Raw genomic sequence first — 19247 nt, forward strand, 5'->3', positions numbered from 1 at the left:
TCAAAACACCAATATGCCCAAGTGGCTTTTAAGAATACAACAGGAAAACGTTGTCTCTGTTGTTGCTGATAGTGTTTATCAGCAGAAAGCACTGTGCTAGAAAGGGTATAAAGAGAAAAAGATCTTGAAGTTACTTGGTTCCTTAAAGATTGGAATGAGGAAAATGAAAGCCTAAAGTATATCCATGTACAGGAAAAAAGGGTACTTGAATTTTCTAGTGTCAAGTTATTTTAATGGAAAAGGGTCTTGTAATGAACATAAATTATTTAGTCATCTGCATGCTCAGTCACTTAATCACTTTGAAATGGATATCAGTACTAGCAATCATTTTAGTTTTGGCACTAGTTCTCAATCAACGCCTGAATTTGTGTAATTGCCAGCACTTGAAACTGCTATGTTATACAGCAAAAGCAGAGAAAACCCAAATTATTTTTGTCAGTGAAGACTAAGGACATGAAATATTGTGAACAGATTATTCCAGATTTTAACATTGAGTATAAACTGTCTGGGTTTTATTGTCAAAATACATTTTGTGGTGTATGTTGAGGTACATACTATGCCCTGTAAAACATTGGGGGACTTCTGATGATCACAATATTCTATTTCCTCTCATTTTTAGAAGGAGAATAAAGCTTTTAATTGCAGATGCAACTTGCTGAAGTATTTTTCTTTACTTTCCTGCTCTTCCCTCCTGGAAGTTCCTTTTGTATTTTCTCCTTGCAAGTTCCCATTCTTTCTTATTTCTTCTCTTTCAAATATTAATCAGTGTGGTGCTGCTCATAATGTCTTGCTCGAGAAGCCCCCAGCCCATTTCTTATAGTTTTAGACCTTCACACTTACATGCCCAGTCCTTAAACAGACAATTTATTTCTCTTCCCAACCAATCAGTCTAGACCTCTGCTGCGTGTTTGGTAAATGTGCTGCAAAACACAGAGTACTTAAAGTGTAAATATTGTAAATATATGGAAGATCATCAGCATCTTAGCTTTTTTCCTCCTGATACGTTAGTATTAAGGGTGGTCTGTCTGTAGAAGAATGACTAACTTCAAAAAAGAAGTCTGCATGTGACATTTTTATGTAAGTGTATACACATTTAGATATATTTGTAGTTAAAGCCCCTAAGGAGAGAAAGATGAAAACCAGCAGTGAAGTGCTTGCTAGGTGATGATTTCAAGGTGTTTTTTTTTTTTTTTTATCCATATCACGTCAAAAAGCAACTGACAGTAGCTGAAAAGATATACTGAGAGGAGCCTCCTGATATACTCTGAGGTGGTATTTTAATCACCTTCCTTTTATTAGCGTGTATCATGAAGACACATGCTATCTCGTAGCCCTGCCTCTAGGGCAATGATGTTTTCCCGGATTGAATACAAAAATTTCACAGAGAGCTGACAGGATCAAAAGAAAACAGGTTTTGTGTCTTTGGTCCTTCTGATTAATATCTCACTAATTCAAAGGACAAGTTATAGAAAAAACTTATTTTAAGAAGTCTGTTGCAGCCTAGTGAAGTTCCTAGTTGAATGTATAATGGCTTGTATTTAAAGAAATCCTATTATAAGCAAGCAAATGTGCAGAAACCTTTACCTTCGAAATTTTTTATTTTTTATGTCTTCACCTATGTGGTCATGAAGGTAGTTGGATATAATTACCAAAGCAGTATCCATAGATCTGTGATGCCAGCAAGTCTGTTCCCTAAGGTTACATGCAAATCTGTCTTTTGATGGCTAGCTCAGATTCTTTTATTCATGATTTCTACATCACAAAATGTATTGCCTGGCACTAATCGTGAAGCCGCAAATTTGATTTTTATCCCGACAATTAGAACAGGGAGTAGAATAATTCTCTGTAGCATTTCCTTCCTTTCCCCCTCCCTTTGCACTTGATGCAAGTTCCATATACAGCATTGAATAGATGTAAGGACAGGAAATGTTGATTAAGTACTAATGGAACCAACTTCCTATGCTATTAATGAAAACATGACTCATGTTTTAAGGATTTGCAGTTGGATTCCTGTAACTTTTGGTGTTTCTGTTGTAGTTGTTTTCAGTAATTATGTTTTCCAATAACACAAAATAATTGCAGAAGACTGAGTATACTAGTATATTAAAAACAATAGAAGCATATTTGTTTATTTAAATTCATCCTAGTGTACATGAATTATATTTGTAGCACATGAGATTTCTGTCTTGTAACTTATTTTTATATATTTTTTTAAATCTTTGCTGTCCAGAAATATCTTCTCCCTCTGCAAAACATGTTGGGAGATGAACAAGTGAAACTGATTAATTCCCAGTTCCTTCAGGATTTCAGAAAAGTAATTTAACTCTGTTTCTCCATTCTCAACGTGGAATATGACAGTAAGATTTCATTGTATACTGAAAATGGAGTCCGTTAAGTGTGTGAATGTGTGTGTGATGATCAGGTGCAACCATAACAGTAGCCAAATGTGGGAAAGCAGGGTGGATGTGTTTCTTAGATTACTTACTTACCCATATTTAATTGTAATACTGCTTGTGTGTTAAGGATAGCTTTGAAATTGGTCTATACATTTCATTTTTGTATAAAATAGAGGTGCAAAGTGGGCTGGAGAGAAGCAATTTCTAAACTCTTTGTTTATTTATTTGTTTCCTTGGATAAAGAAGTGAAGAGCTTGCCCTGCTTGCATGCTCCCCCCTTCACCCCTCTAAGAAGCGCTTTTGGGAATGGTGCCTCCCATTCTTGTTTTTGTTGGAAATCCCTGCTGGATGAAAGAACTGGAGTTTGAGTTAATTTCATTATTTTTATTAAATCATTTTGTCACAGTTTGTCTGCTCTACGAGTTCAAGGGGAATGGAAAATGTGTTTCATAATAAATCCTTTACTAGTCGTTGTTCAAGTTCTACTTTTTTGTCCCTTACAATATCAGCCCCATCTATTTCCACTTGTCCGTGGTGGCAAATTTTCCAGTAGTTGATGACATATAAGCACTTGTTTCCATTTGTTTGTTTGAAAATCTCCCTGCATCTATCATGAAAAATAAATTAGAAAATACCTGAATATGTAATGAGTTCTATATGACAAATAAGTATATTTTACTATGAATTCAACCTTTTTGTAGTGATGATAAAAATGCCAAAAGTTTCCTTGTAGTATATTGTGGAAGAAAATTAAGTAGGTGTTCTCCAGTTTTGGAGGTAACCTTTCATGTGAATTGTTCCTTTTCTTTGTAACTTTAAAAGTATGGAAATTAGAACTTCTTCACTGCATGCTGATTTAATCAGATAGCTGTGTGTAAGTAGAGTGAACTCTCCGAGGAAAAAAAAAAAGTGTTCATTTGATTCAATAGATTTATAATCTTTGGGTGTATATACATACACCTTTGGCATTTTTTTCTGTTTGCTGTGTTTTAGTCCTAACGATAAAAGCTGTTACAGACTTGCACATTTACAGAGCAGCTGCAGTCCAGATTAATGATTTTAGTGCACTTATTTTTGTGATTAACTTGTGTAGGAGTAATGAGATGGAGAGCTTGAACAGGGCTGTACAAGCATTGATCCACCATGGAATCTCGTAGCAAGAGCAGGGGCCGGGAGGATGGCTTCAGCAGCGCAACAGATGGCCTTGGCAACCTGTGCCGATGCTTCGCTTGGTGCTAGGCGTTGGGTTTGTTCGCAGAGTACAATACAGGGGCATTTCTTGCCTGGGCAGATATACTGTACAGCTTGACCTCTGCATGGCCTCTGCATTTTGCTCATTTGAAGATGCAGTGCTGGTGCATCTTGTGTGTCTGAGAAATCTGGAGGCAAAGGAGCACTGCCCTGTGAGCTGCTCGTGGGTTCTTAAAACATGCCGAGCGTGTCTGTCCACAGGCGCTTTGCCTTTAATTTTTCTGGCATAGATTGCAAATGACCTGGCTATATAAAACAGATCAGTTCAAGAGCCAGAGCCTTCAGATGCTAAACAGCTTATTTATTTTAATTGCTCTTGCTGTTCACTGAAGATTTTAGCACTGAGGTATTTTCTTGGGTTTGTATCTGTTGGAACTGAAGACAGGAGAATCCAGTAGTTCTAGTTCTATGCCACCATTTCCCTGCCTTGGAGACAAAAACCAGCAGGGAACCCAGCTGAGGAATATCGTTCTGTCAGCTCGCTGCATGTAAAGTTTAGAACAGGCACTCTGGCACCTCTGTGTGTGGGTTTTTTTGTTTGTTTGTTTTTGTTTTGTTTTGTTTTGTTTTTACAGCAGTATCTCTATTTCTTTTGGGGAAAGCTTTAAGGCATACTCATCTAAGCTGGCAGCTGCTTCCAGGGCCTAACTTAGAAGTGTTCTTATACTAAAAGTTTTTAGAGCTGTCAGGTTCCGCTGACTGGAAGAGCAAAACCTTATTGCCAAATTCCCTGAGCAGGAACGTGCAAAACCATGTAAGGAAACTGAAGCAGCTCATCTATTCTGTGGTTCTTCAGGATAGTTTCTGGAGATCTGAATGTCCTACTCAATTTTCTTTGGCATTAGAGCATCAACAGTGAACGTACAGAGACCATAGGAAAAAAAAAACAAAAAATCTTGATCCTCCAAATGTTCTAAGCCATCAGAATAAGGGCAGGGGTCAGCAGAGTATTGCAGTGGGTACTGCTCCCGTAGGGGCTTTAGTACTCTCAGTTATAATGGAAGCAGGAATGTGCAGGGATCAGCATGAAAACTCTATTTGTTGGGTGTGTAACCTTTATTTTTGTTGGAAAAGTTTCCCACTGAGATCATCTGATGCTAAATTGTGGCAAATCAACTTGCATTTTTATTAGTATGCTAGGAAACTGATGAAGGCAAGCACTCATTCACTAGCACTGGTGTTTTCCCATGCTTGCATCTTCCTCACCTCTGCAAGTGTTGGTATGGGGCAGTGTTTTCTTAAATGAGAAGAGCTTTTGGTAGCAATGATTCTTTATCTAGTGTATGGTTGGGTAGCATCGAGCACAGTGGTTAACAACTTGTAGTTTTCAAAGTAGCTTTGGCATGTTCTTGCCTTTCAACCTTAATCCTAATAGATACATAGAAAGGTGAAGAGTCTGAAAGTAGACAGTTAGAGTGGTCTGTGACTCTGGAGCACAAGCATGATACATGTACCTGTATATCTTACTTTATATATGTGTGTGTGTGTGTAAGTAGAAAGCAAAATCTTTTTTCTTTTTTTCCCCCTATTAGTTTAGAGGTTAGAAGCATTGTTTATTTTTTTATACCTATTGAAGTATTATGGAAGTGGACTTCTTCTAGCATTGTGGTTTATGTTGTTGTTTGGGGAAAAAAATGCAACAAAACAAAACAAAAAAAGCACTAAACAGGTTTTGACAATGAAACCAGATCTATTTGGCTGCTTTATAAGTTCTGTTCTTTTAAATTTATTTTTTCACAGGCAAATCATTAAAGAGCTTATCTTGCAACAACTTGAGCATTCTGTAAACAAGCAACATCTCAGATGACCTTAGTCCCATTCAGCTATCGCACGCAATTGATTATAAAACCTTCGTAGTGTCCCTTGGAGCAGATGCATCATGTTTCACAAGAAGTTATAATTCTGTCCTGTTCCCTCTTGAAAATTGTATTTCAGTGATTTTTTTTTTTCTCTCAATTTTCAAAAAGTGAGTCAGCTCCAGTTCTCTTGCAGTAGTTGAGTACTATCCTTTCATACATTGTTTCTTGGCCAGTCCCATGTCATAGAGCAGGGAATGTAGGACAGATGCTTCACGCCTGGCATACTCAGCTGTTCCTGAGAATAAAACTACTGCGTGCGACTGGCAAGGACTGCTTGAGGCAGCACATGTTGGCTCTTAATATATGACCTTTTTGTCCTCAGTAACTCAGCTTACTCATTTAGAAAGAAAATGTTAGATACGAAATTTAGGCAATTGAGTTTCTGAACATAAGCCACTGCTTTGTAATGAGTGTATTTATCACCTCTAAACTCAAGTTACAGATGTAAAAGATAAATTGTATGCCAGTCAGTATACAGAGAGGCGGGTGAGTAACATGGACTACTGTCTAGGTTACTGGAGTATGTGGAACTGCAAGTGATTGAATTACAGGAGCTTAAGAAGTTCCTGTCCCCTCCTCTGAGGATTTACCACTACTGAACTGACATGCAGCTCAACTGATCATACATGCCCTACCAGACCATTAAAAATACACTAAGTTGTGCTATTTTAATTACTGCTGCCGCAAAATAAGCTGGGAGTCGCTGTCAAACTGTTTTTCTGCATGGTGCAGTTATATATAGTTGTCTCTGGATAAGAGAATATTGAGTTTTGACTCTTTAATGAGTAGTAAAAGCCTTAGAAAAGAGACACACATCCGAGTCTAGATATCTTATTTTGTCTATTACAAAATGATCTGTGCCAATAATACGATTAAACAGTATTTTTGCAGCAAGTGTGCTGTAGAATGACAAAATAATTATTCACTGAGAATTTAATTATTTTGTACGTATCCAGTACCTTTATAATTGACAATCATATTCTACAAGTTTATTTTAAGTTCAAAATTGGTTTTCTCAAAAGATTACTTGTCATCTACTAAACCTTGCATCTCTCTGCTGACTGTGCTTTCACATGAGTTAAAGAATGGGATGAAATCTACTTGAGATGCATAGTACAAGTATTTACTGAGACTGGGTCTTTTCTGAGCTGTACTACTGAATAATTTTTTTGTGCTGTAGTTCCACATCTACCTTGCCATGCATTTTATAAAATCATATTTAAGTAAAGAATGAAAATACTTTAAAGAACATATTTACTACAAATGTAAGATTTATCTTGGAGCTTGATGCCTTTTTAAGGAATTTCGAAGTTTACCCGTCTTTTCCTAAGGAAAAGATAGAGGCATATCAGCAAGGTTGAGTCCTTTAATGGAGGTGACATAAGTGAAAAAGCAGTAATTGTATGGGTAAAACATATGAGTTCTTAAGTTATTCCATTTTTAAGGTTTTATTGATCAAATATTCTTGTTAAAATCAGTATGTCTTGATTTTTTTTTTGTAATTAAAAAAATCAAATATTTTTTCAAGTGATCATGTATATTTATTTTTGTGCTTTTTACATACATAGAATGTCCCTGCTGGACATTCCACAGGGAGATTTTATGCACAGCATTGCTCCTGTTTACAGTCAGTGTTCTGCAGATCTGATGATCGGAGTCGTATGGGTTTTACTCAGCTGTTAGTATTTTCTGTTGGTGGTCATTAATGATCTGTGAAATAGCCAAAAATATTAAGTTGCTGAGGGAAAAGTAGTAATGTCAGTGCAACGGATGGATAAAAAGTAGGAAAAAAGAGAGAGATCAAAAGAAAGAGTGGTGGGGTGGGGGAACTGAATGAGGGAGGCACACTGGATTGGGTGGCATTCTGAAAAAGATCGTATTGGTTGAGGATCTGGAAACAATTAAGTAACGCATGTGGTTGCTGAAGAAACCAACTAACAGTTGTGTAACTTACACTTGAGGACAAACGATGCAGGCTATGCAATGAAATTTTTGTTCTGTACATGTGGACTTAAAGCATTTATGCATTCATTTTAAAATGTCTGCTGTTTTTGGTCTTCATGAAATAACTTCAAGATAGGTGGACCTCATTTTTGTTTCTGACCATTGAAGTACATTTTAAAGAATGGGCACTTACAGATCAAGATGGTTATAGGTTTCCAGAAGACCATAATCATACTGTAAAGTTAAAGTTTCATGAATGAAATCAGTGACAAAAAATATTTTTCTTTCTTTGTCTTAAGCTGCACAGAGCGAGGAGCGGCTGTGTGCATTTAAGGACCCATATCAGCAGGACCATGGAATCAGCGAGAGCCGAATCTCCCAGGAGAATGGCACAATTTTGTGCATGAAAGGTAGTACCTGCTATGGACTTTGGGAGAAAACAAGAGAAGGAGACATAAATCTTGTAAAACAAGGTATGTAACATTTCATCATAAGTGCAGTTTTTGCTACTCTTAACTTTTTTTGCAGGTATAGCGATCTGATCTGAGGATGCTCTGTTGCAAAACCGAGTGTTTTGTTTGCTCATTGTACAAATTTAACTTTCCATTTAGCAATCTTAAATATGAATAACAAGTTTGTTGAAACAAACGACTTATAAAAGAGACTAAGGAGCCCAGTGTACAGTTAAGGGGAAAAAACTAAAATCGTTTATTACGTAAGAAGTCCAGAGGAAGATAGCTTTCTTGAGTATACCTCATTATACATATTGAGTCATGGTAAGTTTAAAAATAAATGTCTCATTAAGTAAAAATGTACTTTCAAATTGATTAGGTGTTTGTTTACAAAGTAAATTGCAGCTCTAGCACAAAACTGTCACGTACTAACTGTCAGTTCATTATTTTTCTGCTGTGAGCATGATGGTAGGGAGAGGTGAAGTGTCTCGCAGTTGCTGGAGATGTGCTTTGATATTAATTCTCAGAAACTCTGTGCTCGGTTACTTGGATACAAGTTAATGTAGTATAAGGTATGAACTGAATGAAAACTGGTGTTTACAACATGTGCAGTTCATCTCAAAGCTCTTATTTCATGTTTGATCTGGTAATCTGCTTGAAAGCAGCACTGATTACTTACTGCTTCTCCCACACTGCCTCTTAACTTTCCAGGCACTTGTGCATAAACATTTAACCACCTTTGACCACATTTGAGAAGGGACAGTTGATACAGGAACCAAGGGCCTGAACTAAGCAAGAAATAAGATGTAGTTCTGTAGTTCTAGTAATGTTGACAATGAGAAGGACACCATTTTTAGAATTTTTGCAAGAAGTACCAAACTACAGATGCATCTTTTTTTCTAGCTCCAAGAAGGAATACTAAGTCACAGTTTTGCCTAGACTGTGGGCCAGGTGGTGGTTTGTCTTACTGAGGTTGACAGCTGGGCAGCTTTGGTGCTGGCCTGCATCACCATGTTATATCTCATTCACAGAGGTAAATTCTGGAACAAATTGTCCAGTTGCTGGTTTTAAAAGGTGTTAGTAAAGTCAGTTGAGCAAATTATGATAAGTGTTTTCACCCTGCTCTATAACATTTAATCGCATATTATATGGTACGGATTTCTATTATGCCTCCATAACAAAAGCAATTATTTAATTTACTTCTTTTTACAGGTTGCTGGTCTCACATAGGAGACCCACAAGAGTGTCACTTTGAGGAGTGTATAGTTACGACCACACCTTCTGTGATTCAAAATGGAACATATCGCTTCTGCTGTTGTAGCACTGACTTGTGCAATGTCAACTTCACGGAAAACTTTCCACCTCCTGACCCTACTGATACAACACCTTTCAGTAAGTCAGACATTTCAATCTCTGCCATTTCATTTGGAGAAAGATTCTTCTTCTGTGTACTATAAAATGTGAAATCTATGACATTTCTAATCATATGCAACAGAAATAGCAAACAGAACAGAGGTTTTCCACATGAACTTTAACACATTTATATATGCCACAGTGCTCTGCAAAGAATGAGTTAAGTGCTTACAAGAGAGGTTTTTGTATAGGCAATTGCTGAATGCTTATATTTTCCAAAATAGTCTCTAATCTTGTGTGCTTGGGTGTTTGGATGCCTAACTTCAGAAACATGTGAGGATATTCAGAAGGATTCTGATGTCTGTTAAAAACAGGCCAGGAAATTCATTAAAATTATGGCACGTCTGAAAAGTCTGGTCTGTCTATTCAGTCTTGGTTCATAGATAGCTTTGAGCAGTAGAACCGGTCTTAAAGTGATCAGGCTGTTGAGGTTCTCTTCAGCAGCCTTACAGTTCTTTGAAATCTGACTTCTTTCCTTTGCATATCTCTGGTAGAGATTAATTTTGGCTTAACATTCAAAGAGTACTAGTTATAGCAATGTAGTTTTTGTCCAGATTAGATTATCTATTAAATTATTTAGTATAAAATTAACATAGCAAATGGATCCAAATCAAGGTATCATTCCCCTTAACCTCCAATTACAGAAGCAAGATCATGACTAGCAGACACTCTGTGATGCTGCATTCCAAGAATTAAGAAGCAGAGTTGTTAGCCTATCTGAATTTCAGCCTTTTCTAAATAAGAATTGAATAGAGGCAGGATTGTAAATGGAGGTACAAGTGTTTCTGTGTATTGAGAGTTTTTTGTCAATTGAGCGTTTTGTGAAATAAAGATGTCTTTAATGGGATATTATTTACAGATATAGAATGTGAAAAGAGTAGTTTGTATTTAGGAGTGATAATTCTTTGAATTCACTTAAACTCTAAGATAGTGATGGCATTAATGCTTTCAAACGTAGCTGTAAGGTGGGGTCTTTGTAAGCAATTTTGAGCAAAATGAGGGCTTGGCATGTTAATGGAAAAAGAAAAAGCAACCTTTTATTGGGAAAATGTATAGGGTATAATTGGGTAAAGAGAAAAGGCGAGATGTATGGTACCTTTTGGCTGATAATACTATTTGTACAACTAGTGAGCAATCACTGTTTGGAACCTTTGTCTGAGCTCAGGACTGTGCAGTGCAGAACAGATACCGCTTGACTCTGGTAATAGTCCCCTAATTGGGCCCCCCAAATGTGATAGGAGTTACTGCTGTGCAGGGGATGTAGACAGGATGGTGTAAACATAATTCCTTTTTCCTCTCTATCCCCCCGAGACAGGGAGACAAAGTTCCTACAAAATGACTTGTTCTTGTGCTTCTCTAAGGGTAGAAACTGCAATCTGAATTAATTTGGTTATTGCATGAGATGATCTTCAAATGATTTTAAAGTGGAAATTTTAATACTGAAATATCTAGCCTAACTTGCAAAGTGAGAGGGGGACAAAGATATTAAACATGTAAGACAGTCCTTAATTCACCCAGCTGTAATTGACTGTTGCAGCATACATTTTTACTGACTCAAATTGTTTTGTGGTATTGTCACCTCCCATTTTCATAATATGCAAATTTGGCTTCAGGCATAAGCAAAGTAGGTTACTTTGTGGCACAGTTGTCTGTCTGCATTGGCTGTGCTAGAGATAGACTGGCCATGCCAAGCAAAGATGGCCTTATTTGCTATTCTGATATATTATTTGTAAAGCTCTACTGCTTCTTCCTCCATTTTGGACGTAGATGATGTTCTAGAAACCTGCAAGGGTTAACAAAGATGGAGGTTGTGATGTATAAACTCCCACATCTTTATTGGACCATGTTTTACACCGTCCTTTTTCGAGCCCTCTTACCTTTTCCTAGAACCTGTTTTGGTGCTGTAAGATTTAGTCTTGCCACCTCAGCACCAAGGACAAAATTCTTGCACAGTCATACAGGAAATAATATCGAAATAATATTGAAAGATGTAGCTAGAATATCAACGTTTCAAGAAAACTAGAAGTAATTGAATTAAAATCTTCATACATGTTACCTATAAAAAATCATTCTCATAAAAAACATCAAGCCGTCTCATAAAAAGTACACTTAATTTTTATGTCATTGTTGTCTTTTGGGATGTCAAAACATGTTTACCTATTAACCATATCTTTGTAGAATGGAATAACTTATCTAGGCTGATTGTCATTGGTTAGGGCACAAATACAAGAAATCCATCCTATTTCGTAGAAAAACGTTTATAAAAATGAAAAATAAGATCAAGGACAAACTGGTTCTTGAAGCCTGAAATTTAATCCTTACTCCTCCTTAATGTGCAGTTTGTAATTCAGTCATACATCTGAGTAGTCATAATATTATTCTCTTCTATCTTAAGGATAATCCAGAAAGATTTGAGTTGTTGTTGGTTGCTTGGTTGGTTGCTAGTCCCTCCGGCTAGTATCTTGCAAATACTGTAGGATGGCATGTTGTTTAGAGCCCACGGTCCTGAGGTATTAAAAATGCAAAGATTCAGGTAGCAGTTTCCTGAAGTACTGGATGATTGGAGAATGGTGTTTATATCAGATCTGAAGATTTTATCTGTGTTGTTTAGGGCTACTGAAATGCAGAAGTTCAAGAACATCCTCATCCTCAACCTAAGTTTGCACTTCTCAGTCAGGGTGGGTAGGAATACTTTCTCGTGCTTTGCAAAATCAAAAATTGAGAATTCATTTTTCTTCCATCCTCTGTTCTCACAAAGAAATGACAAAGAACCCCACCGTCTTAAATTCAGCCAGTACATGTAGATAGATGCTCTTTAACGCACTTTAAAAGGGACAACTATCCCTTTGTTTGTAAATACTCTGAGATGTGTATTTATTCTATTGGTTTTGCCAAATATTCATTCTGATACTTTTGAAAAATATCTGTCCCTTGTGCCTACAAAATACTTCCCAAATTCTGAGATAATTTGAAGGCAAATTCGTTAATTCTACATACATTCATAATGGCCATTTAAATAGAATTTAAGTAATTAAAGAGGTAAATGTTCTCCCTCATTGGTCATAGATATATTGTTGTAATGAAACATTTTAAGTTAATGTAACATCAGGATCAAAGCAACAAAGCCATTTTTAATTATGGTTTTTTCCCTCAAGGCTGCATTCCTGGCACTGCAAATAAATTAATCTTACAGCAACTGAGTGTTAAGTATATACTTCTGCATGATAAGTAATGCATTTGCATGGTACGTGGGAAAAATCCCTGGCAGCAACAGTTGAGCATTGCTGGTAGATACTATTGTAGAAATGAGGTAGTTTTTTTTCCCCCTCATAGCAACAAATGGAGGATCTAAAAACCTATATTAAATAAGAACGCTGAGACTGAGTTACAGACAAACTGCTTGCCTCACACAGTGAAAGAAGTTGAAGTTGCTTTACTCTAAACCACCAATAGGCTGGTTTATCTTTCCAGTGTATCATCTCAGCCTTCCTTTGCCAACTTTCTTGCTACAAATATGTATTTGGTTTGAATGCTCACAGAATCCTTTGGAAACTTAGAGGAAAGCTACCATTTTAAAAGAAGTAATTATTAAGGTGCATGGCTGGGTCAGGTTAATTAAAGTAGTAATAGATGGGTTTCATTCAGCTATTACTTTTGAGAGGTAGCAGTTAGACTCACGTTGCTGTGGACGCATGGCCCAACTTTGCTCCCGCTGAAGTTGAATTAGATCATGTCAGGCAAATTTGGGAAGCCTTAACCTTACTGTCTCAGTTCTTACCCCGAACTGCTTTTTCCAGAGGCTAGCATTCAGTATTAATTTGTAATTGAAATGCCTTTTGTTTCATCTGAGTTCTGGTTGGTGAATGCTGCACCTGATCAGCTAGGTTTATTAGCTAGTGCAGTTCTTCCAATTCCGATTTGCTAATCTAAGAAAATATTCACTAAATAAGTGTGTTCCCCTACTTGTGTGATACTTTTTATTATATTGATTTAGATACATAGGGAAGGGAAAATTACAAACCTTTGCAGTGTTGTAGATCCTCTGTTTTGAAAGATGGAAGTAGCGATGATCTGCACAAGGTCTAAAACTTCTACCCTTGAATGACAGGGAATAAATCAGGCACATCTTTCACAGTGAAGAGTTGAGATGTTGTATGTCATTAGGAAATTGACATGGGAAAGTGGTAGAAAAAGAAATATTAGAGCAGTAATTAAGGGCGTTAATACCACTTAAAAAAAATAAATTACTCTTAGACAGCTAAGTATTTTGTATAAGAGGACAATACTGTGCCTCTGACAAAGTTATTTACTGGAAAATTGTAGAAAATGGAGATGCTGAGCTGGTAAAGGAGAAAAGATGAAAGTGAATGTTGATTTCTAAATGTGTAGTTCTGGTAAAAGAGCTGATATGCAGAGCAGCTAATAGAGGACGGGAAAAAATGAGAAGTGTGTTTTTGGATAATCATTCTGTGAAATACTGACATAATGATTGATTTTTTTTTTATTTTTATTTTTTGCTAGCTATTAACGTAAGTGTATTTACTTGAACCTTCGATTGCTTTTCTTGTTTTTTGTCTAAAATCTAATGCATGCTTAAATGAAATCCTTGTGTCTTTTATTTTTTCCTGTTTATTAGGCTACAGGAAATGAATTAACTGTGGAGGGGGGTTTGATACAGGGTGCACATTGCTCTGTAGAGTTACTGGTGACGTTTTGGAAATGGGCTAATTAAGATTATTTCTTGTGTTGTTGCAACAGACAGAAAGGTGATGGTATTAAATGTTTATGTAGGGGAGAAGAAGTAGAAGTGAAAGGCTTTGCAGAGAGCAAGCAGACAATATTATACCAATTAGTAATATTTATAGAAGACTATGTAGAAATTCAAGTGAAATCCTTAGTTTCTGAAGAGTCAGTGGAAGGTTTGGCAAGTCACCCAAGGTAACTGGTAATGCTTGTTGAGTAACTTCAGTGATCCTCATTAGAAATGGATATATCAAAAGCAGAATCTCTTACAGATTGTTGTTAGTAGCAGTTAATGTTTTAACTTCTAAGACATCATAGTCTTTTGAGATTAAACTTGCATCTTTACTGAATTTAAAATTAAACCTTTGATGTGCAATTGGAGCCTGACTATGAAGGCAAAGCCTACTTAGAAAACTGTACTTGTAAATTTTTTCTATTACAGAAACATTTAATCAGGAAGATGGAATTGACATGTTTTACTTACACTGAGATTGAAACATTTTGGAAATATTTGGAAATAAGTTTTAAAACTTTTGCTATGCACCAAAACAGTAGAAACTGTGATAAAATTAAAAATAATTGGAAAGCAGAGAGAGATTTTTTTTTTTTTTTTTGAGCTACATTCCCTGTTGCTTTATCAATCAGCTGTTTGAAGTGCAGTAGGTAGAGCTGTACAAGGTAACTTTAGAGCTGTGCCAGCCTGAATTAGTACTTTGTTATGACCTGGAGACTCAAGAACGAGGGCCATTGTGAAGTTCTTTTAAAAAATCTTTTGGAGCTTAAAATCTCCTCTTTATCTTGAAATTGCAAAGATATGTTAGTGAAGTGCTAGCACTGTAGCTACACTTTTTGGAGGGCTAAAACTATTTATATTTTGGAGTCCATAGAGAATTCAGCTCTTCAAGTAGATGTACACATAACTTCTATCTTAATCATGTGATATAATCACATGAACAGCATCATTGTTATCTTTGAAATGTCCTGCATGTTTCTAGTACTAAATAGCAGTTTAAGTTTCAGGTCTAGAATGGGGAAAGGAAGCATTCATTTTATGAAACGTAATCAGTGGTTTTGCCTTCTTCAATAACAGTGAAAATTTGCATTTAAAATTGACTAGCATCTGTAAATAGGTGATTCATCATTGTTGTATCATGCAGTTCTTGAGGGATCTCTGCTGGAAATTATCTGCTTAGAGTTACTGTTTTATGTGCTTCTTTGAAGAAATTAAAGATGTGCAAATACCTTTTGGTAATACAAATATTGTAAATATTTTTTTCCTTTTCCTAGACATGCTGAGTATTTTCTGACTTTCGTAGCGTTATATTATAAATCCAATGCCATAATGAGCAGATATCTGTTGTGATAATATATTTTGGAGCCTGGTTTTGAAAGCCTTATAGATGAAGGCAAAAGTAGATAAGGGTTATGAGAACGGGACCCTTTCAACATGTATTAGTGGAAAATTGGACTGTAAATAATAATAAAAAGGTAGTAGATAAGATTGTTTTACTTTTTTAGTTTTTACTTTACTGATTTACTTCTTAAAGTTTAGTTTACTTCTTATGGTTTAGTGGAGGGCTGTTAGCGTTAGGTTGGAGGTTGGACTCGATGACCTTGAGGTCTCTTCCAACCTAGAAAATTCTGTGATTCTGTGATTTTAAGGTAAAAAGCAGAACAGGAAAGGATGCTATACTTTTTATGATTTTGTTCAGGTGCTGTGTATTATCATATACAATGTGATAATAAACATTATTCTAAACAAATCATACGCTGCTTTTGAACAACTCAGGTAAAAGAGAAATGGCTGGGAGTTCTCTGGGAGGTAGACATAGTGTGCTGTTTTGGGGACTTTCTAGATAGATGAGCTTTCTGATGTGGTACTAATAGTAAGCTTCTAATGAATAGTCCCTCCACCCCTAATGTTTTAAGACTGCATGCTGTAAATCTGAAAACATCAGAAGGAATTATATATTATTATAATTTATTTAGGAGTAGTTAGTTCTGGGGCATTTGATGCAAAGACCTGATGTAATAGTTTATACCCTTGGAGTTTGAATGTAAAACATAAGAAAACATCAGTGACAAGCAGTTTGTTGTTCAGGTCGCCTGATGACACTGCACACACAGTGAAATGAGTACATTACCAAGGTGTGTCAGCCTAACAAATTATACTGACTAAATTAACCAAGATACTGTACTCTGTTGATGTTATCCAGTAAAATTAAAACACTATCTACATTTTGCAAATGTTCTACTTGTCAACGTCCCTGTGCTTTTTCAAACTGAACATTTGTTTTCACATTGGGTTTGTTGATATCCCCATCTTCCTGTCTTGTCATGCTAAAGGCTTCTTGTGGTTGGAAGGAGTGGCTGTGCATCGGCTTCTCCACTGCTTCAGCTCCTGCCAGAGGGCATTAGCTTCCAAATGCTGCAGTTGTATCTGCCTGCGAGTGCTGGAGCTGCTAGGCTGGCTGAGCACTGCTCATCACAACCTTCCCCTCCTGCGATGTTATGCTAGTCACATTCCTCGTATTTGATTTAGTTTTTATTTAACCATGGTTCTACTGTTTTTTGAAGGGTTGAATTGACTTGGGTGAAGATTAAAGGGAGCAAGAAGTCTGCAAAGCTCAGTTACAAAACACTGCTAGGTACTGCCAGCAATTGCTAATAAATTCCCAGCCACCCTCTGTCCCCAGTACAGTGCTGTTGAGAAAGGTCTGTGTCTACAGACCGCTGAAATAAGAGGCAAACTTGGGAACTGTAAAACACAAAACTGAACGTGGTTTATAAATATTGGGTCTGTTACTGGCTGTTCTGTTCTAATAAAATCACCTGTGTGGGATAACATTTAGATCAAAGAAAACCTTCCATGTATTTTTCATGGTCTGTAATTAGATGTTTTCTCTAAGCCTCGCTTGTTACTATCCTATGTGCTAATGTTGCTGACAAAAATCTGATCCTAACTCGTGGTTTTGTCTGAGTTATTTTACTTTCTTGATTTTGGAATGGATGCAATTGTGAAAGAAAGCTTGTCACTTGCAATACGATTTGTACAGTCCCCTGTGAGCCCAGCTGCCTTGCAGGCTCACCTGTACTGCATGTGTACATCACTACCAGGGATCAGCCTCCAAAGCAGAGTCTGGATGGATGGTTACAGAGGTGTTGGCTCTTCAGAGTTAGTCATTAATCACTGCTTCTTTGTGAACCTTTATTGGTCAATTTCTTTATCTGGAAAATACTGTGATCCTGAAAAGCCAATACATAATGCTAACTTCTGTCTCTTTTCTTTGTGAAAGATTATACAGTGTGTCTTCAAATGGGAGACTACCTGGAGGTAAAACAGCAGTGGTGTTTCAGTCTGGCATAATCTTAGAAGCTGTACGTAAATAAGGCCTCTATTTTTATCTTTTAATTTTGGGTAAATAAACAGCTAGAATTCAGTCAGTTAAATGTCAGCAGACTTCCACAGAGGCTGATGCAGTGTGGCCCTGGGTAGAGATGGCTGCCTTCCTGCCAGGGGCAGCACTGTGCCTGTGCACAGCCCAGCTTCTGCGTCAGATCTTCTGCTGCGATTACAAAAAAAGGTGAGAAGCGGAACTTCATGGAACCTATAATTTGTCTCTTGCCTTGTCATACAAAATCTCAGTGTATGGATGGATGCTGAGGATTGGGGTTTTAAAGTGCTTTTCCTTACAAAGAAAGGCTTATGCCCTTTTCATTAATGAAGTGAATGGTAAATTCATATAAGTGCCTCAGGTACTGAATTGTGATCAAGTGAGTAGCTCTGTAATTATGAACCTGGAGTTTTATAACCGGATATCTAGTTCCTGAGAAGGTGTTTGTGTCATTCTGGCTATAGATGTCTCCATTATTTCTGAAGAACTGAGCTGTCAGGGATGTTCTGAAGTCACAGAGATCTGAGGTGGTTTGTTGGCATCCTGCCTAACAGAAACCACGTGCTTTTGAAAGAGCAGAGAGTTCACAGAGCCCCAAAGGGAACCAACACATGCAGGAAAGCATCTTGTCAATGTGCTCCTGATTACACACCAATTTTCAAAGCTGTTACTTTGAAATACAGGAGATGATGACAGTATATTCACTATAATCTTCATGAAGACCCCTGTGAATACAATTGTTCTATTGAAAGACTTTCAAGCAATAGAGATGATAATAAAAAACCTATATATATATTTGTGTTGGTTTTATAACCAGGAATGCTTACTGTTGTTAATAGGGTAAATTAGGGTGAAGGGAATTCCTGAAAATGTTCTAAGTAGAAACATTTGAAATGTAAAGAGTAGCATTGCTCAGTCTTGTATCTACTTCTGTATACATGTACTGAGTCTTTCTGTCTTTTATTTTGAAGTCTTTGTGTGTGTGTTACTCTTTCCAGTCACATTGCATTTGGGATGCTGCTTCCTTATTTATTGAAATAGCTGTTGTTGATGTACACCATTCGTTATTATTACTTTCACTGTTTCATATTTAATAAATAAAATGAACAGTGCTCTGTTGCTATGGTCACTAATACCTGAGCATGAATAGCAAGACTGAATGTTCCTATTCATGTGTGAGAGAGACATTTTCCCATGTTGCAGTTCTCATTATGACTGAATTTGTGATAGGAAATATGACTTTTAATGTCAGCTGTTAGAAATTTACGGAATGTATATTCTTCGTTTCAATGCTTTCAATACCAGAATAGATATGGATCTTTCTAAACATTGATTGTAATCAGATATAGGTAGAAAATCCATACATTTCTTTCTTAGAAGCCTATTTTAATCATCTGTGATTTCTTCTGGGATATTAAGATATTTATTCTGTAACTAACACATTTGATAATTCGAAATAAATCAATATATTCATTAGTCTTAAAATCTAACTTAGACAAGTTCTGATTTATTTCAGTTAACTTGAGTAGTACGCTTCCACACCAGATTGATTCCTGGAAGAGCATTAGTTACACAGATAGTCTAAGGAGAGAAGTTAGAAATTCTATTCCTGAGGGGCAAGTAAAGCAATTGAAAGAAGAAACTGTGAAGACTTTCTATTGCCTTAGCTTTTTTTCTTGTTTTAGGTTAGGAGAGGTTGTCAGAGAGGTCTGAGGAACAGGATTCCTTTTCCTAAGATATCTGATACAAAGTTGTATCAAGACAGAACTGAAATGTTTAATCCAATTCTTTTAA

General features: G+C 36.6%; 1 protein-coding gene across 2 annotated transcripts in view; it reads left to right on the forward strand.

Moving 5' to 3' along the window:
* The window catches only part of BMPR2 (bone morphogenetic protein receptor type 2), a 122291-nt gene that overhangs the window by 61041 nt on the left and 42003 nt on the right, over positions 1-19247 (forward strand). For both annotated transcript variants that reach the window (XM_084524351.1, XM_084524350.1), the window contains 2 exons: positions 7750-7923; positions 9115-9294. In XM_084524351.1, coding sequence (XP_084380477.1) covers positions 7750-7923; positions 9115-9294 — 354 coding nt within the window. The remainder of the gene's footprint in view (positions 1-7749; positions 7924-9114; positions 9295-19247) is intronic.

Source organism: Aythya ferina, assembly GCF_964211825.1.
Source record: "Aythya ferina genome assembly, chromosome: 6".
NCBI classification, from domain to species: domain Eukaryota; kingdom Metazoa; phylum Chordata; class Aves; order Anseriformes; family Anatidae; genus Aythya; species Aythya ferina.